General features: G+C 32.0%; 2 protein-coding genes across 2 annotated transcripts; one reads left to right on the top strand and one right to left on the bottom strand.

Moving 5' to 3' along the window:
• Nucleotides 1-1,143: 1,143 nt before the first annotated feature.
• Nucleotides 1,144-7,646, top strand: LOC145750973 (uncharacterized). The gene is made up of 5 exons (XM_082567045.1): nt 1,144-1,929; nt 4,320-4,504; nt 4,942-5,069; nt 5,325-5,466; nt 5,627-7,646. Exons 1-5 carry the CDS (start codon nt 1,761-1,763, stop codon nt 6,524-6,526), a joined length of 1,524 nt encoding a protein of 507 aa, XP_082423171.1. The 5' UTR covers nt 1,144-1,760; the 3' UTR covers nt 6,527-7,646.
• An 8,627-nt stretch (nt 7,647-16,273) lies between these two features.
• Nucleotides 16,274-22,773, bottom strand: LOC145756988 (uncharacterized). Its single transcript, XM_082572408.1, has 24 exons — nt 22,711-22,773; nt 22,121-22,192; nt 21,918-22,001; nt 21,659-21,752; nt 21,343-21,507; nt 21,074-21,164; nt 20,853-20,983; nt 20,594-20,720; nt 20,442-20,512; nt 20,200-20,344; nt 20,029-20,101; nt 19,773-19,924; nt 19,480-19,649; nt 19,177-19,385; nt 18,890-19,053; nt 18,522-18,647; nt 18,231-18,370; nt 18,052-18,127; nt 17,909-17,969; nt 17,728-17,832; nt 17,267-17,629; nt 16,974-17,111; nt 16,677-16,898; nt 16,274-16,527 (listed from the first exon to the last, which is right to left on the bottom strand). The coding sequence occupies exons 1-24, from the start codon at nt 22,711-22,713 to the stop codon at nt 16,441-16,443; spliced, it is 3,069 nt and encodes a 1,022-aa protein (XP_082428534.1). The 5' UTR covers nt 22,714-22,773; the 3' UTR covers nt 16,274-16,440.
• Between the last annotated feature and the right edge of the window lie 334 nt (nt 22,774-23,107).

Here is a 23,107-nt window from a genome sequence, read left to right as displayed (position 1 = left end):
TAGCTAATGTATAAGAATTGCATTTTAATATGTGCTTTTAAATTTAATGTGCTTGTGATTAGGAGTTTCATATTAAAAATATATTTTACTAATATATCGCAATATCTTTATTTTGTTGATTTCCCGTTTCAGTATTATTCATAAATAAAATCAAGACACAACCTTTTTTGTGAGGCAAATTAAACAAAAAGTTTGTTTAACAAAATCGAATAGCTTTTTTTAATTATTAAATCTTTGGGTAATACTAAAATTCTATAACCAAAAAATGTTATTATGCAAAAAGAATTTAAAATAAATTGCCTTATCGCATTATTAATTAAATGTAATTAGTTTAACGTAAAAACACAGATTCTAATAAAGAATATATTTAAATGGGTTTGGTGACCATGCCAGAATATACTATAAAATTTTTGTGCAAACATTAATACTTTTGGCATGTTTTAAATCATTAATTTGATTTTGTCATTTTTTCCCGTCGCATTGTTGTAATATTAATTGTATATCGTATTTATTATTTACTTTTATCAATGCGCAAAAAATCAAAAAAAAATGACATAATATGAAATATAAAAATAAATCCCAATACCCAGCAGGCTTCCGGCGACTTTTTTGTGCCCTTTTGCATCAAAATTTAATAACCAATTCAGAGGATATCAATATTGCCCCCGCGTATTCTACTTTCCGTGACGTCATCAAGAAGATTTCTAAACTAAGCGACTATTTTCTTTAACGGTTTATTTAGCCCACAATTTCTCTGGAAGTGCGTATATCCGCGCAAGGGGTTTAGCTTGGGGACATGGGCTTAAAAAAGATCGCCTCATGCCGAAAAAATAATTTGATTAAATGTAAAATAAATTTGGTACTCAAAATCATCAGCTTAAGTAAATGTGTATTAAATTAGCATCGTAAAATAACATAACCGCATGAAACATAACCGCATGTTGGTGGTAGAGTGCTGCGCTCTTATTTTGCAGATTCTGCTGTTTAAACTTATAACGGAACAGGCACAAATCAGTGGGACGATTTTTTTCAAGAATATATCCCAGTCGTGGAAGTATTTAACGCAGGGTTGTAGGCAGTTTGTCGGTATAAAGATAGATCCTTCAGTTAGGCAATAACGAGTAACTAACTTCACAATAAAAACGTTCACCAAAATTTTCAGCGCATGAACATAGTGTGACTTTTTTCACACAACTTTCTTATTTTAAAACAAAAGGGTAATTAATGTTCGATAATACTGAAAGTTAGATCATTGCCAGGGGATTATGCAGCGTTAGTTTGTTATGTCAACATTTTAGTTTGTTCGTGTGAAACTGCATTCGTTCGCAGGTGTAGTTAGGCACGTGGCGTACTAAATGTTGTCAAAATAAAGTTGTTCTATTGCCTCATTAGCGGCATTGTCTCATCGTTTGTAAGTTGTTTGGATTATAGAGCGTCGTCAACTAGCGCGCATGCCCCTTTTCGCGTTTGATTTTTTTTCTTCGATTTTTTTTTACATAGGTCAAGAAAAGTTCGACGGGCTAAAATGAACAGTAGCAGAGGCGTAGGCAACCAGTATCAACATGCAATCAAAACAACAACTTGTTTTTGCGACAAATTCGTACTGTAAATCGGCAGTGTTAAAAGGAAATAGTTTTATTTAGTTTCGTTACACTTAGTCCTATAAAAACCAGCAATAAGTGTTATGAGAGTTATAGTGTAACTGTTTTTGCAGAGCGGTATTCACAACATAGTGCTGTTTAGTTAATACCTTGTTAAATATGACAATGCAAATTCGTTACCAAACCCCTTCGCACCCCGGGCCGAACGGTGATCTTCTACCGGGAGTCGGAGCAACAAATGCCGCCAGCATGTATTCAGGACACCCTGCACACCCAGACGATTACAACAACTACTATCATTCTTCGGGCTACGCTAACAGCGTGTCACGTGAGTAAAAAACTTTCGATTTAAAAATAATGAAACTTGTCTGAATATTGATTAATTAAGTAAGGAGTATACCGTGACTTATTATTGTCAAATGAGGTTGACAGGAAAAATGGTACGTCACCCTTTTGTGAAGAATATATAGGCAAGACTCTGTTTTTAACGTTTCTAAACAGAGAAATCAATTTCCGTTTGTGTTATATTAAGTCAAGCCTGGTAAGTTGCTTTTTGACTTGTGGTTACGCTCGAAATGCTCACACATAAAAAATTTTAGAATTTTCTATTCGTGTTAATATTCTACGGATAATTATTAGTTTTAGGCAGAAAGACTGTAGTTGGAAAAATCGAACTACAGTAACTAGTTGGCAAAATACCGTCAATTTAAAATTTACAACTTAAACTTTTTCGAAAAACTGATTTGTGTATATTTTTGTTTTAGTAAATATGTTAGAATTTAACTTTTAAACTCCCTTTAAATTTCGCAACATGGCTACCACATTATAAGTTCATTGCCGCCTTGTTATGAATTCTCATCACTTTTCCTTTGATATTTTGGCATGTTTTGTTTAATATACAGGCAGATAACGAAAATCCATTTTTCTGTGTTTTTATGTGATGTTTTTAAAGTGTTACATGCATTAATTTTCCTTTTTGAAAAAGCTTTAAATGTAAGTGAAGATTCAAAACACATTATTGCAAAATTAGAAAAATATTAATCATGATATAATGTAACAGAAAATACTTTTAGAAAAATTAAAATTTGGTTAAAGTATATGCCTCAACTCTTTACCCGAAAAAGATTTAACCGGGTCTTACGTCATCGGAAAAACGCCATTTTCCGACACCAACGCTTTTCGTTGTCTGCTCCATTGTAAAAAGCAGTCTATATTAAGACCAACCTATTATACATAAGCTAGGTATTTTTTTTCAATATAGGCAACGTTATATAGTTGATATGTCAATCACATGTTAATTTTCCTGGTAGGTATGTGAAATGTTTAATATCATAAAACCAATGGAATGTGCATTACAAACTGTTATCACGTGGTGTAGGCCTAATTGCGGCACATAAACATATTGCTAACAATCAGTAAAATTTGAAAGCTTTCGATCTTGTTTTGATCGGCCAATTCGTCACACCTTCATTACAAATTCGAAGCGTAACTTTCGCGAGCCTGACTAACATGGGCACAATAACACCAATTATGATGTCATAATCAACGTATCACTGTCAAGTTTAATACCAAAATTAAATTAGTGATTTTTTGTGAACGTGATTTCTTAAGCTATGAGTAAATTTTGAGGGTTTACATATTTGGGATTAAATTTATAGTTTATCAATATTCACGCGGATTATAATCAGTATGACTCACTTTAAGTGATAGTATATTCAAAATACAATATAAAGCTAAAGGCTCGTATAATAGCCCAATTAACTAAACGTCGTCCCGAATTTCTGACTCTAAAAATATTCAACTAAAATTCCGAAAAAACGTTGTCCGCCATTTTGTAAAACGCGTCGGCCAAGGTTAAAAAAATTGATAAACATAGAAAAAATCAACCTAAAGTTATTTTTATGAATACAAAAGTTATAAATAGTATTTTAATATTTTTAGTTATTTTTATTTAAACTATTTTGTGATTTTTATCAAAAATACTGTAAAAAAACGACATGTTACCCTATTAGTATTACTTATTGTTTTTATTTACATTTTTTTTCACACCGTTTGCGTAAACAAACAACTTCGTGTTATTATCAATCAGCGACATCGTAACACACGTATATCTCAAATTAATCGCATATAAGAGAACAAAAAAACGAAAATTAAGTAGAAGTGTAAATATCTTGTAATTCTATTCACAGTGGTAATGTAATCTCTGGATTAAGTTAACGCAAATGTTGGGTGTGTATTATATTTTATACCACGCGTATACTGATAAAAGTTAACCTTATAAAAAAACTTTGCGTTTTAAATAAACTAATTTAAATAAATTAAGCAAAAGAATTTAACAAAAAAATTTTGGCCAAAATGAAAATAGTTTTTTAAAGTTTAAGGCTTTGTTATACAAAAATATTTTTAAAACCAGGTTTAAATTTGGTTGTAAATATTAATTGTAAACATTGATTGGCAGCTTTTTATACCAACTTTGAATAGTAAAATTACGCGGTTGTATTTTATTTTTTAATTTCACAAATAGCAGCTCGAAAGGAATTTAAAAAAATTAAATAAAATATAAAGAAGTTTTTTTCTGTGTAAAATTATAAAAATATTTTATGCATATTTCTATAAAAAATAGGAATAATAACTTGCCTGGAAAATACTCTAGATACTAATGTCAATTTAAAAATCTTTACTAAAAATATTAATAAATTTTTTTATTTATATATTTAGGCATGCATCAGGTGACTTGCTCAGACCAGTACAACGGTGTCCCGCATGGAAGTTTTACATCAGGTTATTCCCCCTCGCATCACGGGGTACACGGGCACCATCACCAAAACAAGGATATGGTTAAGCCGCCTTATTCGTACATCGCTCTCATTGCAATGGCCATCCAAAATGCACCAGATAAGAAGGTAAGATATAACGGTAAAAAATTTAAACAACTTTTAAGTTACTTAATTGGCTATATACTAAGAAGTAGGAATAAAAATGATAAATTTTTATTTTGAATCATTCGATGAGAAAAGTTAGGATAAACAATACTCTTTTCCACCTTGAATCATTCGATTCAAAGTTGTCTAAATATTATTTTAAAACTTGATTTTCGTGAATTTAATTTACCAAAGGCGACGAAACGTTAGTGCGAAAAAAAATTAACAAAAAATAGTTAACAAAAGTTTTTTGAACAAAAAAATAATAATAATAAAGATTCAATTGTTATAACTTTTATCACAAGTTAGTTTGTAGCGTTGTTTTTATGAGCTTATGACGACGACGATTCATTTCACAACTGACAATAAAATTCGTTAAAAAAACATAACAAATAAATTTTCATTTTTTTCATTGGCAGATTACATTGAACGGAATTTATCAATGGGTAATGGACAGGTTCCCGTTCTATAGAGAAAACAAGCAAGGCTGGCAAAATTCTATTCGCCATAACCTTTCGCTGAACGAATGCTTTGAGAAAATCGCAAGGTAACAAACACTTTATGTTGATTAGAAAAATCGATGCCATTTTGTAACACGCCCTTTGTAATAACCAAACAAACGAGATAAAAACGTTTTAGATTATCTAAACTTCACATCAAAAACTTAATAATAAAAACAACTACTAAAAAATATGCAGTTTTAAAGTCACAAACAGATTTATGTATATATAAGGACTGTAAAAGAAAGTTATTACTTGTATCTCTATTTTATTTTGATGTATAACACTTTATTTTTATTTAGAGACGATAAGAAGCCAGGTAAAGGTAGTAATTGGACAATGCATCCAGATGCTTACAATATGTTTGAAAACGGAAGTTACTTGCGACGTAGAAAACGTTTCAAAAAGAAAAATGAAGGAGGTCCGAAGGAAAAGAAGGGAAAGGTAAATAGTAAAAAAACGTTAATGTTTTCCTGTTTTAAATAACTGTTAACATATTAATAGCTTACTTCTATTATGTTTTAGCTGTGATAAAATATAAGTGAAAAGTAAAAAATCATTACAAGTAAGTTTGCATGTGTCTTACTAATTCTTTCTGTTTTAGATTGATTCCAAAAACTTATCTAGTGAAAATTCTGACGGTTTGTCAAACGACATAGATTGCGAACTCTCGCCACCAAAACAATCTAAAAGCGATTCTTGTGACGACACTTCCATTACAGGCGAAGAGGAACCTGTGCACTTATCCAAACGCCACTCCAAAGAAACATCGGCTTTCCAAAAACCAGTCACCAAAATTGAGCCAATCGATTCGTCTCCCTATTCAGCGGAACAACCATCCGATCTTTCCATGCCAATTCAACTAACCTACAATAGCAACCCTCTTAATGTTCCAATGATAAGTCTTACTAAAGAGGCCCCTGCCATGCCGAGATCGGATTCGCCAAGGACGAACGGTATTACGGGCCTAGTGTGCGAGCCAGGTTATGATGTCACAATTTCAAGGCCGTACAGTTTGCATCAGTATCACTTGACACCAGGATACCAGCCGTTACTTCAGCCCACAGCGTCGCCAACAAGCACAGATTTCGGAGGTCACATGAGCAGTTTCACCCCGGAGACAACCCCAGGAGCAGATAACCCGTCAGGCGGGAATTATAACAGTTCACCCTCGCCAAATGCTGAAACCGTACCAGTGGAATCTTGGTATCCGGGTGCTATTCCAACAGTGTCAATTCCATCGCTAGCACCGCCTTCTATAGCACAGCAAACTACGAATGTGTCTTCTCCTTTACAATATAACAATCACGAACAACAACAGCAGCAAGCGGGAGCAGCTTATTATCATTTTCATACCGACATTTCCAATCCGTCTGAAACCGGTCAAGATTTTTCGGTCCATGGCTACCCGAGTTCAGCACAAATGCAAGCAAATTATTATTGCCCGCCCTACCCTTTTCCTAATCCGCGTCGAGCGTTTCCCGCCTATGATTACTCTAAATGATCGTGATTTGCGACCCCATTAAGCAAGCCGTAGAAGCATACGTGATGTGCCCAGGGCCAAAATCTAAGTAGGCGAGAGTGAAGCCAAAAACGATTTCAATTATATGACGTCACATATTGACTGAAAATGTGTGATATAGCATATTAGGATAATTTTCTATAGTAGACAATGCTTTTTGATTCTATTTAGTCGATGTGTGCGCCATTTTATGCGGGTTAATGTTATAGTTTTTGCGTAGATTTATAACTCATAGATTTTCCGGCTGTATTCCAGATGAAAGACAAATACGTCATTTGTTGTTATCAGATGTATAATGGCCGTCCCGAATCGAGTTAATCTAAAGTTGACATCGGGAAATTACGAGGTTCGACGCCTTCTTATTTCTCCCAAATTCGATTCGGCGCCCATTTGCTTAACAGTTCGATCATATCACAATTAAAATGCTTTATCATTTGCTAAGAGCGTTTGAACGGCGTTCAGGAGCAGCTTATGACATTATCATGGCCGCAGAAACACGGGAATTCAAAGTGACCTTGTAATTTCACTTACATAACTTTATTAAAACATATTGTTGTCATCTTTAGAATTAAGCTCGTGTACCCAGCCTAATTGCTGACGTTGTGTAATAAACATGGGTTTTCAATTAGATAAAAACTAATAAACATTAAGCTTTGACCTATTTATTTAAAATTACCTTTCAGTTTAAGACGAAGCAAGTTAATTTTTTTTTGTAATTTACAATTTTTTTAAATAACAGTTGAACTTATATCACATGCTACGCATGAATTTTATTTTTCTTTATTGCTTGCACAGAAATATTGCTCATGAAAACCCTTCCTTATACATTTAATTTATTCCAACGAGAAATGACGTACTTTTTCTAATTACAAACTTATACTCAAGCATCTTTTGTGTTCATAAACTTGACTGTGTGTGTGTATATGTTAGTCGGCTGTTATACTATTCGCATTGTTTTTTTTTTCTTAAATTCACTGTGTTTCTTATTTTATGAAAGGAAAATCGCACTATATAGATAACCTATAAAGTAACGGTGGCGTACCAAATATTGATCAAGTGTCGTGTATGCTGTAATAAATTATCGTATGTGTTTTCATCCATTTTCAACCAAATGTGCTAAGAAATTATTAAAAATATTCAAATTAAAAACTTTGTGGTATTTTTCTCTATTTGAGTGACCAATTTAAATTAGACTTTAACAAACAGGCTTTTTTCCATGAAGTAGTAAAAAATATTTTCAGCCAAATGGGTTTGGAAAATATAAACCAATTTCACACAAAATACCACATAGAAAATATTTTAAATTTCTGTTGATGTTGAAAAATATTGAGCCAAACAAACTTTAGTATATAGTTTGGAAAACTGTTAAAATACAAACTCAACAAAGCAGGCGTTGATTTGATTAACTTTTCCCGATACACGCTTCAGTTCCAATGTTAAAAACGCCGTGAAATGGCGAGAGAATATTTATATTTATGTTTATTTAATATATTGTCGCCGTATAATAGAACGAAGTAACGTTTTTGTAACTTTTCCAAAGCCAACGGAGAATAGAACACAATGCCATATTGGCAGCATTTCAAGCATGGATCAACAGAAGAAAATAAATTACAGCTCTATAGAAATTTACGGACTCTGTTTAAATTCTAAACCGTATTCCATTAGACGAAGATTCAAAAACTGTCGTTCCAAAACTTTACAATTTTTTGTGCCTACTTTAGGTTAGTTTCTTTGTCCTAGTTTTTGATATATTATAAATGACTACATGTAGAAAAAATACGATTTATTAACCCTTTTGGCCTCACTTAAAATTTGATACCCGCCTACATGGGGATTTAAGCTTTTAAAACAAACGTTAGTTGCATTTGGAAAGACTTGAAAAAAAGATGACGTCACTGATCGAAACCAAATACAAGGTCAAGTACTTGGAGGCAGGTGCAATGAAAAACAAACCTGGTGAACAATAAAAAAGGATATCCGAAACAAATTGTGCATTGTGGTTAAATCTGATCCTTTAGTTGCTTAAAAGTTTACCCGAAAACGGAAGGATTTGCTTAGAAATAACACAAAAACCTTCTGAGATATATATATCTTTTTAAACCGGCGAAAAATAAACTAAAATTGAGTTTTGGTAAAAAAGAAGTCGGTAAGGCGTTTATAATATGGTTCCAAGAAGACATTTGGATTCCATAGATTGCATAAAAAACTATTTATAACCTACAAAAGTTTGCAAGCGAATTGCATAATCGCAAAATAACGACGGCACAAGTAACCTTTTGACATAAACGGAAATACAAGTTCTTTGTCAAAACATCCAAAAAAGATGGCACAATCGCGAGTAAAACCAAGGTATAGGCATTGCTGTGTTAAAATTACAGGCACTTGTATACAAATAAAGGCCACTAATCGCGTCAGGTATGCCTCACCATGCCAGAGGTTTCAGTTTGACAAGAGCATATACAAAAACGCATATAAGGTAAAGGAGAAAATCGCCATTAAAGTGCAAAAAGATTTTTAGGTGTTTTATCGCGCCATGGCATCACGCGGTTATTATTTGATCGCGAAACAAAATGAACAGTTATTAGCATCTCAGTTTAATCTTGTCCGCACGTGACATCACCTCGGTTAAAGCAAAATACCAGGTGCTTACGCTAAATCTCTGCACAAGTTTTCGGGTGACAAAACAATATATATACTGTTTTAAAAAGCATTTTAAGTCCAAAAGCATCAGCAATTTAAAGGTCAAATTTTGATTTTCAACACTTTTTAATATCTCATATTTATCTAAAGTTGGTTTAAAAATCTCTAAAGTTTGGCCTAATAAAAAGTTGCGAAAATTTGAAATAGAAATTAATATTTAAGATATCGACTTCCACCTGCCCAAAGCGACGGCGATTAAAACTTGACCTAGCACGGGTTAGATTGATTGAGTTCATTTTCAAACCGAGACTCTATTTGTTTATTTATATCGATATGTCACCTGCAGAGTCGACTCATAGTAAATGAGGATGATATACTCGTGAGAATAAGTTAGTAATGAAGCGAAAAATGCGATCAAATAAACTAATATTTTGACCACAAGTTTAATTGATGCGTTTGCCATAATTTAGTTTTTAAACACGAGTAAAAATTTGCAACCGCATTAACATTTCAAAAAATAAATTTATTTAAAATAGAAAAAAGGATACATTTAAAATTAAAAAAAAATGTTTGCAATAATTGCAAAGTAGCATGCTTCAGTTACCAACAATTTGAGTATTTTTATAGAATATGTAATAAATCAAACAAAATTAGTTTGGTTTTTCGAATAAAAACCTATTTCAGATATCATGTCATATCTTGCATGATGTATTAGTAAGTCCCCAATTAGATTCTTATTCAAATTTTCAAAGTCGAATTCGCTTGGTAGGGAGATGAGCGATAACCTCGACCGCGTAACTTCTCGCTAAAGCTCTTTGCACGATGTCAGAACCTAGGCTTTGGGCTTCGATAATTGTTTACGGGTGAGACATTTTCTTTATCGTTTTGATAAAATCAAATCCGGGTCGAGGTAGCCTTTGATCAAACAGCGAACCTGTTTCCAGTGCCGTAAACGAAATTACAAATTGAAGTTTTATCACTTCGAGGCCCAGCGAGTAAAAGTCAAAATGTTCATAACTCAAAATTGATGAGGACAATTTGATATGAAATTTCGAAACTCTTTTGTGGTTTCAAACAAATTATATGTGAACAAAATGCACTATGCAGACGCCGGCTTCAGATATACAAAATCAAGCAAGGGAAATTTCGAGGAAAAACGTGTTAAATATTTATAACTAGATGTAAATGGACAAATAGGAATTTTTCTACTTTGGTAATGAAAAACTACATACGCTAAGTTCTTCTTTAAATCGTTTCACGTATTTCACATCGCTGGTTAATCTTGAGGTTAGGGCAAGTGGAGTAAAATAAGGTTGAAAATATCACGAACAAATTCACTTTGATGCTAGTACGATACAAGCTGCTGTATCTGAAGATTGTTATCGAATGTTCGGCTTTATTACTATAAGCATATTTCTCCCTCATATGCACAGGTTATAACGGCAAGCCTTACAGATTATTGTAATGATCTGTTTTGCCCAATGATTGCAAAATCACATTCCAAAATATTATCAGTAAATTCGACCACTTATGTTAAAAAAATTGACACATTGTAACAACTTAGAAAGAAAGCTACGTTTTGTAATATCCGTTTAAAGTTTGTTGTTGTCGATAGTTACATAAATTTTGAAGCAATCTCTTCTTAAACATTTAAATTAAATTTTTTTTTAGAAGACGCGTGATATCTACAATAAATAATAGTAAATAGATAAACCTTTTTAACACTCAGAAATTGTGATCCAAATTTAGACACATCAAAACAAAAACAACGTAGTAAAAATCAAGACTGGGCAATATCATAATATTTTGATTTTTCGAAACCCAAAATAATCCCAAAGTAAATAAGGCAATGACGTATGCGCCAAATTCCGGAAGAAAAATTACTCGTTTTTTCTTGTTCTTTCTGGAACAGAAGTCGTAGGATTTTTCGTTAAAATCTTCAAACAAATAAACATTAACTTCCTCTGTCGTTGGTAGTAAACAGAACACTGCAAGTATGTGCAAACTGGGATCTTAACTGCAATTTCTTTCCAAAAATAGACAGAAGATTTCTGCCCACGTTGGTTGGCAATGTTGTCGAATAAATTTCCGTGAAATTAAAACGACTTAATTGTTGTTGTCGTCGAGTAAATGTCGTGTGGAATTTTAACAAGGCTCGCACCGTTAAACACATCCGCGTCAAACGGTTTAAATTTAGATCGCTAACTAGGGGTTTAGCTGGCTGGGTTTACATTAAAAAACGATCCGGTTTGTAGTGCAAGTTCAATTAGAGTGGCGCTACAACAAATTTCGAACACTGGCTAAGCCTCCAGGAAGCTTAATACCGAAAATTGTGAAGTTCCCACGTAAAAATTGCCAACAATTATTATTGGCATGACCCGTACCGAATTACGGGCTAGTCTTACCTGCCCCAATTCTATGATGTTTACTTTAAAATGGTTGCTCTACCGAAAAAGCAAATGATACGACGGTAACAATTTGTAGCCATCAAATGATTTGTTTGTTGTTTTTTGGTCGAATTTCGAAAAAAATCCTTGACAGAAAATCTTCGAATTGCGAATCGTTGTCGACTTAAAGCTCGTTAGAAATTGATCAATTATGAAAATATGTGGAAAGGCGAAAATTGTGCAAATTCGAAGTGGTATTAAAATTTACAGGTTACAATATAGGTTAAAGATGAATTTTTAGGATCACATTAAAAAAATATAATTAAGAACAAAATTAAGTCACTAAAACTTTTTAAACAGTTACTGTATTATTCTAAAATAAAATTTCACAGAAAAAAACAAGACTAGCAACAATTTAGAACAAATTAATAATATTTTAAGAGGTATGTGATTATGTAATTTCTTCTTAATGAAATAAAGTTTGTCTAGGAAAATGATGTGTCCATGTCATTAGCGGGTATTAGGCAGCCACAAGATAAGATTAACGGATCAAAATACATGAGTATCACAACAACTAAATACGTGTTTTTACAAGCAAACTAAGCTATGTTAAACTAGAAGCATCACACAGGCTCAAATTTACTAAAAAAACAGCCGAAAGGCGGCGTTTATTTGGATAAGAATCCGGCCTTATTTACAATCACAAGCAGTTTCCGATCAACCTGTTAAGACGTCATAATTAGATGCGATAATACACTTCTTAGGTTACTGCTGTAACAACATTGCCACGCGACTAGCGAAATCAAAACATAAGTGACTGTTTAGCCGGTCTAGAAAGTAGCTAGTAGTGTTATTGTTGTCGTAGGATTATGTTGTGACTGTGCTACAAGGTAGGAGTACAGATGTTTGCTGAAAAAGCATGCATAGATAAAACTACAACTTCATCCTGTTTATAAACTAAACAATTTTAGTACAGTGTAGTAGGAGGTATTTCGGTGTCATTTGGAGCCATACTGAAAGCATAACGGCGGTTTAAGTGGCAATAAAAATGGATGTTTAATGAAAATAAATTTACATATAAATATATATATATAAAAAAGTTGAATGAAGTATTTGATAGATTTTACTTCTAACTAAATATAAATTTTAGGTAAATTACTGAACTCATTTATCATAATATCCATAAACGATTTGATTGAGATATAATTTGTTCTTGATTTTCAAACGTGAGTTGATGCCAAGAATAATTGGCCTTCAGACACACGCGAATAAAAACGTCAACCTTTTAACCTGTACATGCTGCAAAGCGTAGGCCCGCTTTTAAATTATAAGCAAATTTCCCGAGAACTGCGCGCATGTCGCCTAGCCTAACCGGGTGACGACATTTTCAGTTAGAAGCAAGGCGAGAAGATAACATCGGGAAATTACAGCAAGCAATATTCGCTTATCCACTAAAAATCAGTGACCAAGTAGACAGAAGGACTGGTCATTTTAGTCTGATCAAACGCTGGTTTCAATTACCCTTTGCCTAAATGCCCGTAGGGATTGTATCCCAAACTGTACCTTGGCATGTACACACATGCAAACTTGACAGCCATAACATGATTTGCCAACTACATTACTCATTCATAAGCTTCTGATATAATATTCTAAGAATAAAATCGTCTTGAAGCATAGCGTTAGTGTGACCACAAAATAGCTCCATTTAACAACATCTGCTTTTAGACACAATTCATCTTTTGTGAACTGACAAAAATGTTTTTGTATAAACCCAAATCTTTTGACCAATGTTTATGGACAAAACAGATTTAATTTATTTGTTTATGCCGTTTACATAACAGGGTAAAATAATATAAAAACAGGTGTCATAATTGCCCGTTTGCTGATACTTAAAAATGAAAACCAGAAACGATTTATACTTCGCAGTACACAAACGCGCGCCATTTTGGCTTTTGATGTCGCTGTAAAGGCTAGGGTTTGAATCAAAAAACATCGTTTGTCAATTAGTGTAATGCCACTGGTACAATTTTCTTTGTTCAAGGCCGCCATTAAAGCGGACAGGCACGGAAAAAAATGAGATAAGACTTTTGTATACGATTATTAGGCTCGACAATCGAGATATAAACCCAAGTCGTAATTGCTTGAGAGGAGTGCATATTATTAAATGAGTATTGGAAATAAAGACAGAACGCCTTCTTGAATGTGACGTCATAATTAAAGTTTATAGATTCTTTATGACGCTGCGGCTTCCAAAGAATTCGTAAAAGCACAACAAAATACATTTCGTTGAGCTATAAAATTGATTGTTGCTACGATATTAAAATGATACTTAACAGACAAAATATAAAACTTCGAATTAATATCTTCTAAACACCGAACAACAACGGGTCCTTATAGATCGATGACGTTATTAAAAAATTGGCAAATATTTCACATGGCCGAGTATTAGCTGATACGAGATTTAGGGTTGAATTTCATTTAAGAAATTTGATATTTCGAGCTAATAGGATCTGTAAGCGAAAAGCAAGATCCAGCCTAAAGGCAAACTAGCAAACTTTTCTGCTCGGTTTTACTCATAATTTAACACATGTGCAAATTAGGACAATTTTACAAAAAACACAACTCGTAATTTTATTTAAAAATTTATTTACAATAAAAAATTTGAAATCTACAAAACGACCAACTACCAAATTTATATAATATTCATAAATTTGCACCAACACAAAAGTTTACAAATGGTTTTACTAACAATTTACTATTATTTATAAAAATAAGCATGTAGCTATATGGGTAAATTAGATTTTAAGTACAGAATAAAGCCTGAGATTAGTTTAATTCGAAAATTAAGCGACCTTTCACAGGTTTTACCGGCTATCGATTTTCAGCGGAAAACGAAAGCCAGAAAAGAAATCAAATCCTTAAGGCCCTCCCCCCAAAACCCATTTCAATTCACCGAGAATTTAGCCCCGCCCAGCAGCTTTGTTTCTATTCGGTCACAATATATGTGATTGTGATGTAAAGACGATTAAATTAGGTTTGGCGAGTGTTTGTGTGTACGGTAAACATGTAAGGTATACAAAAACCTATTTGTACTATAAACTTTTTATTTTAAAAACAAAAATAAATTCAACTCCTTGGCACCATCAAGCGGCGGTTTAAAATTAAAAATGATCCTAATTTAGACCAAATTGTTTTAGTTCAAATAATTCGCTGGAAATGAAATTGTAAAACGGTTATTTTAGTAGAATGCCTTTAGAGATCGGTCGGAAACAAAAAATAGTTATGTAAATATTAAATCAGTAATCACCAATATACTAGGTGCAGAAAGACAAAATATTTGAGAATCGGGGTTAAGATTTTACGCCCTCCAAAACGTCACAACGGCTTAACACCATCCATCGCCAAACAAATAAAACCCACGTGTTACCTTAAACAAAAACCCAAAGCCTCGGTTTCCGACGGTATTTGACAACAAAGCGTCCGAGCAAATTTTGAAGGATATAATGTAAGTGGAAAACTTTCACAAATCGTACGGGTCGTGACGACGGTCAATTAGAAGCGTGTGTGACCCGAGTACCGACTTGCGACATTTTCGATACAGTTGAAACGAACCACGTCACCTTAACGCACGAGCGCAACACAATATAATAGGGTGGGGGTGTAGGAAGTAGGGGATAATGATTTAAAAAATAAATTAGTTCCCTTCGGCTACTACTGTTTGTTTTAAAAAAGGGGTTTTTGTAAATTTTAATTAACGGTTTAAAATGGTCCCAACTAAAAAAATATTAAAATAAAGACTATTCAGGATATATAAACTTTAACTTCTAAGGCATTTAAATAGGATTTGTTGTAAACATAAAAATATATTTGCTAGTTAATTTAAAATGACACGAAAAGTTTAACTTGTCAATCAGATTCCTGCTAATTTGACATTTTTTGTTAACTTATGGACTTGTTAAGACCAGTTTCGTGTTAGTTATAACCAACCGGATGGAAATTTTTAACCAATAAAAGAAAAAAAAAAGAGAAAACTCATTTATTAGATAGCAGCCAAGTCGGCACCATAGCGTTACCAAAACTAAAAAAGATTCTATTAATACCAATAACCCCGATTCCAAACACTGTATTGTGTGAAAGTCCTCATTTATTTTTGTTAACCCTTAAAGCAACACAGGGTTAGCAAAATAGCCTAAACAGGTACGGATGATAAAGGAAAATGGGGAAAGGGTGAAAACGTTTCGATCCCCGGCGAAACGAATTTTGCATTGTTATATTCGGACCCAATTCTTTCATCGCTACACTTCCAACTGATCTGTCAGACCTTCATTACGTCACAATGGGTAAATGTGTTTCGTCACAATGTAGCTTTTCACGAATAGGTCGATCATCAATCAATACCAGGGGTCGAAGAAAGTTTTTTCAAATTAATTTTTAACGTTAAAATGAGTGGGACAGAAAAAAAGATAATTCCTTTATATAACCCATAGACAGTACAATATATCTTAACGCTTACTCACTTACCGTTGATAAATAAGAAGTAATGTAGTAAAATACTTACCGCCAAATGATAATTTGAATTGTATATGGCATGTTTATCATTAAAAACAGTTGCCATATTTACCATGTTTATTTTATAAAAACTGGTAAATAATACTTACCTTCTACCATAACTATCGTTTTAAGATGCCACAAAAATTTCCAATAAAAATATATGTCTTTTAATAATAATAATAATAATAGTTTGGCACAGTTAAATAAATGGAGCTACCACAGTTACTACAAAAATATATGAAAATATAATACTACACAATTTTATAAAAATCTATAAAAATAAATTGATACAAAAACCCAAACTACAAAGACGTTGAATTATGACGTAGAACTATGGGTCACGTGATAGGGGGTGTGTTTCAGGGCTTCCAAGAAATGTTGTTCGTCTTCCAAGAAATCGTGGTCCTAAAACAAAAAAATAAAATTATATAAAACATCGAAGACAATCTAAAAACCAATTAAATTAAATAAATTCACCCAAAAACTGATAAAATTATATTATTCTTATTAAAGTTTAAATATAATTAGAAATTTTAAACAAACTAAAATTTTACTTTTTGTGCTGAATGTTGCCATAGAACTGTCCCAGCATCAGTTTTCTTTTGTGATGTTGAGCCCCTTAAATCTGACACCAATAACTTGGTCGGGGTCATGTCATATTGGGGGCGAAAATTAGGTTGGGTGGGGGCATTGTAGGGGCCAGGTGATGCCCCTGATGATGGGAGAAATGCTTGCTTGGTAGATTCTAATCGGTCTTCAACTAATAATTTTCTTTCCTGTATGTTTAATAAGTAAAAAAAATAATTTAATGTTTAAGAAATTACAAAAAAACATAAAATTTAAAATTGTACCTCAGCTAGTAGTTGTCGCTGTCGAGCAAGTTCCTCAGTTTGTGCATGAAGTTCACTCATGCGTGACTTGTGTTGTTGTTTGACATGATTCACTTCATCCATGGCATGACCAGCATCACTGATAGCTTTTGCATTTCTCTGTTCAAATATTTTCCCAAATTTTGAAAATAAGAAAAAGAAAAATTAAAATAAGATATATAATAAGTAAGCATACCTTCTATGCTAGTAAATGAAAACTTTAATAATTTCTGTATATTGTAAACTTTTTAAAACAAAAAAATAACATCCCAAACCTCCTCTGTTTCTTTAACTTCTTTTTCCCTTCTGTTTAGAATGTTTAATCTATCCTCATAATCTCGTTCATTTTTAATCAAAACCGAATTCTTACGATTAAACTCGTCCTGAAGAACATTCAACCTTGCTTCAGAACTCGCCATTTTTTCTGATCTCTCGGCAAGTGAAGATCGATCCCAACTCAAAGATTCAGTAACATTGAGTCGCTCCCTTTCCCTCTGAGCCGCTCTCTCCTCTTCAGCACTTCTAGCATCCTCCAGTGCACGCTGTGAAACTCGTTGCTCCTCCTCTTTTCGTTGAAACCGCTGCCGGTCTTCACGAGCTTCCCGCTGAAGAGTTTGTTGTAAGTCCATTGCTTCATTCTATGATCAAAATACAAAAGCATATAAAAATGCATTAAGGTATAAGACCATTCCCATTCTTATATCACATATCAAGATTTTAAACTTAAGTTACTAACATGAGCTTTTCTTGCCGAATCTCTTTCAGATGCCACCTGATGCATCATTTGTTTCTTTTCATTTTCCATCGAGGTTTGTAAGCTTTGAAGTCTGTTTTGTTCCGCCTGGTATATTAAAAAATAACTATTTAAGGTTTAATTCTCAAAGTTAAAACAGTTCACAGTTGCAAAGTTATATCACCTGCATAGTATATTGTTGTTGTTCAAACCTTTGGTTCATTTGAGATATCGTTCCTTCTAATCTAAAACAAAAGTGATTTTTGTATATTATAAGTATAAAATATTTTATAGAGACAAACATATAAGAAAGTGTTTTAGTTCTACCTTGATATGGTTTGCTGTAACGAAGATTGAGATAGTTCATTACTTCTTTGAATTTGACTTAATTGATTTTCAACAACTACAAAAAGTTAATATATTTACAAGTTACATTTCCTGAACTAATTTTTTTCGTTACAAAATTTATTAAATATTCAAAATTATTAAATTAATTGTAGACTGACCAGATAACATTTGTTTATGTGCTTGTGTCGTTGTCTCAGTTTGCTGGGTCATGTTGTTGAATGCTGACTCATATTTGAATGAAAGTTGTTGAATCAGTTGAGTTGAACTTTCAACTTTCTCCATCATATTTTCCATATTTCTAAAAAAACAAAACCATAAAATATTTCAACTATTCAATTAAATAAAATATCTAAAACACTCAATATAAAAATCCAATTTTAATTTTTAATATAACCATACCATTTTAAGTTAACTTGGCTGAATTTTTTTATAATTATTTTTAAATATACCTAACATAAGTAGTAGATGTTTTAAGAGCTTCAATATCATCTTTATGTCGTTGTTTTAATCTTTTAATTTGTTGATCGTAATCCAATCTTGTGTCTTCAATTGCTGACAGGTGAAGTTCACGAAGCCTGAAGTTTTAAAGAAAAAAATAAATGGTTACATTTTATTAAGAAGTATATAAATTTAAAAACTGCAAAAGAAACTCTAAATATGTGTAACTATGCTAATATTTGCAAGAAATATAATCTTTTTATTTCTAACAATCTTTATAATTACACCACCATAAGTATTCTTATTTTATTTTTAGAAAAAAACAGTTTTATTACATGAAGTATAATAAAAGCTTTTATTTTTGGATTTTAAATCCAACCTTTTAATTTCATCTTGTTCCACCAAATCTCTTCCAGCAGCCTCTAATGCAGCATCTCTGGATTGCTCTCTTACTGCATCCAACCTTGCATTGTACGACTCCTTGATGCTCTCAATTTCTCGCTCACTTCGGGATCGAATGTCCACCATTGATTGTTGAAGGATCTAAAAGGAATCATATTAAAAGCTTTAATAAATATTTTTCATTTATAAATCATTTGCTGTGAATAAAGAAAACAAATAGCATTTAAGTTTTAGAGAAAACAAGTTTAAAATTCATAAATCTACCTTGACTCTTCCATCATAAGTGGTTTGAGAAATTTCCAAATCTCTTTGAAATCCGAGTTGAGTTTCATGCAACAAAGCTTTGGTGTGATCCAATTCCGCTTGCAAGGTTTGAAATGTTGGATTGAATTGTTGATTGGATGGTGTTTGTGGTTGCTGGTAAGATGGTGTTTGTGCTTGGTTGTAACCAACATTTATTGCTGGTGTGGTTGCTAAAAAAATTAACAAAAACTCCAAATTAGTTTTTTTAAGAGAAATATTTAATTTTAACATTGTCACAGAAAATCCATAAAGATTATATTCTACCTTGCCTACTTCTGCCCATAACAGTTGGTTCCCTTATTGGAGTTGAAACTTGAAATGGTTGTTCCTCTGGAATCATTCTCCGTGGTGTGCGAGTTTGTCTGGTAGTTGGTTCTTCTGTGTTTTTAGATGGTTGGAGAACGATAGAAGGTGGGTTGAGTGGTCCACTTGCCCTTAAATTAATTTTAAAATGTAGATTAAAAAACAAAATTACTGTACAATTAATATTAATATTAACAATGAAAATTCCTATGCTAATCAGAAAATAAAAAACTATAAAATTAAACAAGGTTTACCCTAACACATCTTGTTCAAAATTGTCACTATCTTGTAAGGTTGTATTTCTTGATGAAGGTAAGTTAAGGGGAGCAGATCGTAATCTGGGAGGTCGCTTTGAGACTGGAGAGGGAAGTGGGGAAAGTTGAGGTTTGAGATCATCATCAAGATTCTGAGTTAAAAAACAAAATTAGTTAAACAATTTTTTAGGTGTAAAAGAATAAATATTTTGTAAAAAAATGTTAGGTTGATTTTTTCTTTACAACACAAATGAACCTTAGTTGAGGTCATGAAAGCATCAGTTTGAGGTTGTGGGGTTACTGGTGTTCCAATTACACTTCCCTGTTGACTGTTAATATTTATAAAATAAATTAATATTTATAAAATAAAAAGTAATATTAAATTAATATTTATAAAATAAGTTAATATTAAATTGTTTGGACCAACCTATCTCCTAGTAAAGAGTCAAGATCCACTTCGCCTCCCAACCCCAGAAAATCAGCTGATTTTGGTCGAGTTGTGGTAGATTTACCGGAAGTATGTCGAGAGTTTCGTGCACTTTGTGGTTTCATATTTGACGTTTGTTTCTCAGCTAAAATAAAATCAAAATTATGTTTTTTATTAAATGCCAAAACAACAAAAACTTTTTATTAAATGCCAAAACAACAAAATAAAACATCAACACCTACATTTAGTTTTTGTAGTGGGTGTGTCTATATCCTTGTTTAAGAAATCAAAAAAATTGTTGTCATCAGATTTTCTAAAACAAAAAAAAAATGATTTGTAAATTTGAATATTAAACTTAAAATCGAGGATTAAAACTGTGTAAGTTTATAATTACTTGTTGTCTTGAGATCTTCCATTAGTTTTATTAGATCCAACTGAAGGCATATAACTTCCAAAGCTAACATCTTTAACGTTATTTGAAGTATTTGATTCGCTCATTAAAGCAGACTTGTTAAAGGAATCTAAAAATTTTTTTTAAATTAAAAAATGGCCCATTTAAGAATGTTCAAGCATACAATAGACATTTAACAGCACTTTCACTTAATACAGTAAAAAGTTTTTTTTTCATTGCAAGTTTTTTTTTCATAATTTACCTTTAATAAAATTGCCATCCTTGTCAAATTTTAAACCTCTTCTACTTTCTCCACTGTTTGGTCGTTTTGTTCCAAGTTTATTTGTTGAAGGTTTTAACAAATCATCCAACCTTGCCATCGAAGTTTTAGTGCTTTAAATAAAATTTAATTAACATTATTTAATTTCAAACAAAATAACCAAACACATAAAAAGTAAGAATTTTTTTCAAAAATTTAGTTACCTGTTGTTTGTTGTTGGATTGTCGTCATCAATTCCCAAAGCTCCTAATCCTCCGTCTTCATCATCTCCAAACAAACTATCTTCCTTCTCATCTAAAAAATATTTTTTTGTTTAAAACAATTTCAAAATTAAAAAAAAATTTAAAAATAAATACATCTTTTAGGCAGGCTGTATAAAAAAGAGCATTTTGAAATTAATCCTTAACAAAATTACAAGTTCTTTTTAAAATAGATAATGATACTATAAACTCAAAAACACAAATAACCATACCATTTATTGGAGTTTGTTTTACTAGTGAGGTCTTTTTATTCTTCGAGGATGAATATTTGTCAGTGAGGTTGGAAGGTTGTTTCATTTTTGTCATAACCTCTTCAAACGAATCATCTCCATCTGATAAAATATCTCCAAGAGGATCATCCATATCAAAGCCAAGTTCTACTCAGAAATAAAGTTTTTTTAAAGACTTTATGTAAAATAAAAGCAGATTCTGAAATAAAAGCACAAAAATTAAAGCAGATTTTTACAACAGCTTAAAAAAAATATATATATAATATAATAGTCTATAAATTTTATCACAAAAAATTACCATCATTTTTAACATCAGTGCTTTCATGAAAACTAACTTTTTTCTTGTCAAGTCGATTTGTGCTTTTCCTGTTCAATGAAGAATCAGAAACTTTCTAAATATTAAAAAGAAATTAATGGAAAAAAATGGTTTACAAAATATATTTAAATTGTGTAAACTAAACAAAAATGCAAGATTTTAATTTAGGTGATCAAAATTAATATATACTTAGCAATGTTAGCATTTAATTTCATCACAAATTGCTCAAATAAATATTTACCAGGTTTGGATTACTATTTTTAGATGTAGCTTTTGGATTTGCTTTTTTGCTCCCGAATAAATCCGCATCCATGTCATCCATTCCCTGAAAGAAAAGTTAAAATAATTTAAAAATACAAAATTAAAGTAATTTAAATATAATTTTTCAATTACAGAAAACTAGACCACCTAAAAAAATTACTGAAAAACAAGAAAAATGTTTACCTTTAGTGAATCGATTAAATCTTGTGGATCAACATCAGAAAAAGGTTCAGATTCTTCATCACTTTGATTATCCTACACATAATATATAAAAAACTAAAATACTGCATTACGATTTGTTGATTAAAAAACAGTAATAAAAATTATAGCGTAGTCATAGTGTAAAGGCTGAAAGGTAGCATGGTGTAGTGGTAAGAACATTTGCTACACCACACATGAGGTTGTGGGTTCAACCCCCACCGATCTCCTGCTGTTGCACCCTTGAGTAAGGCGCTATAAACGATATGAACTCCTGCTGAGCCAGCCCTCAATCAGCAGCTTAATTATCGGGCAATTATAATCTATAATATCCCGAACTGCCACTGGCAACTCGAGACTGGTTCAGAGTAACTGATGTTACTCTATGTTTAAGTCGCGCATTCAACTTTCCTACATCAAGAATAAAGATATATTTTTGCCAGTCAGTCTGTCTGTCTGCAAAATTAAGCAACAAAAAAGTGATTTAGATACAGTACAAATACAGACAAACAACACAATTTATGTATAACAATAATTTTTTTTTAATTTAACAAATAGATTTTAAAATATTTTACCATTTTGATTTCGTCTTGACTTTTTATCTTCTAATATAAACTTTGTTTTCGTGAGCACGTTTCAGTTAAAAATTTAAATATTTTTTACAATTTGTGTACAAATTATACGGCTCACTAACTTTATTTATTTTTAGTAAATAAGTTTATCCTCGATTAAAAATTTTCCAAATAAAGAAACTTCTTTTTAACTTAGCTAGGTTGTCTTAACACTTTAGGATGTAATTAACTATAGTTTCCCTACTCATTTATTTTTTTTAGTTGGATTCCAAATCGCCTTCATAGCCTTAATCAAGGGCACGACAGAATCAGTGGAAATTTTAACCTTGAACATTTCTGTAATAATATACAATAAGGCATACAAAACTCATATCTTTTTATCTTCCAATATAAACCATTT

The sequence above is a fragment of the Corella eumyota genome, chromosome 1, assembly GCF_963082875.1.
Source record: "Corella eumyota chromosome 1, kaCorEumy4.1, whole genome shotgun sequence".
Lineage (NCBI taxonomy): Eukaryota > Metazoa > Chordata > Ascidiacea > Phlebobranchia > Corellidae > Corella > Corella eumyota.
The sequence above is the reverse complement of the archived record's forward strand: the minus strand, read 5'-3'. Positions and strand labels throughout refer to the sequence as shown.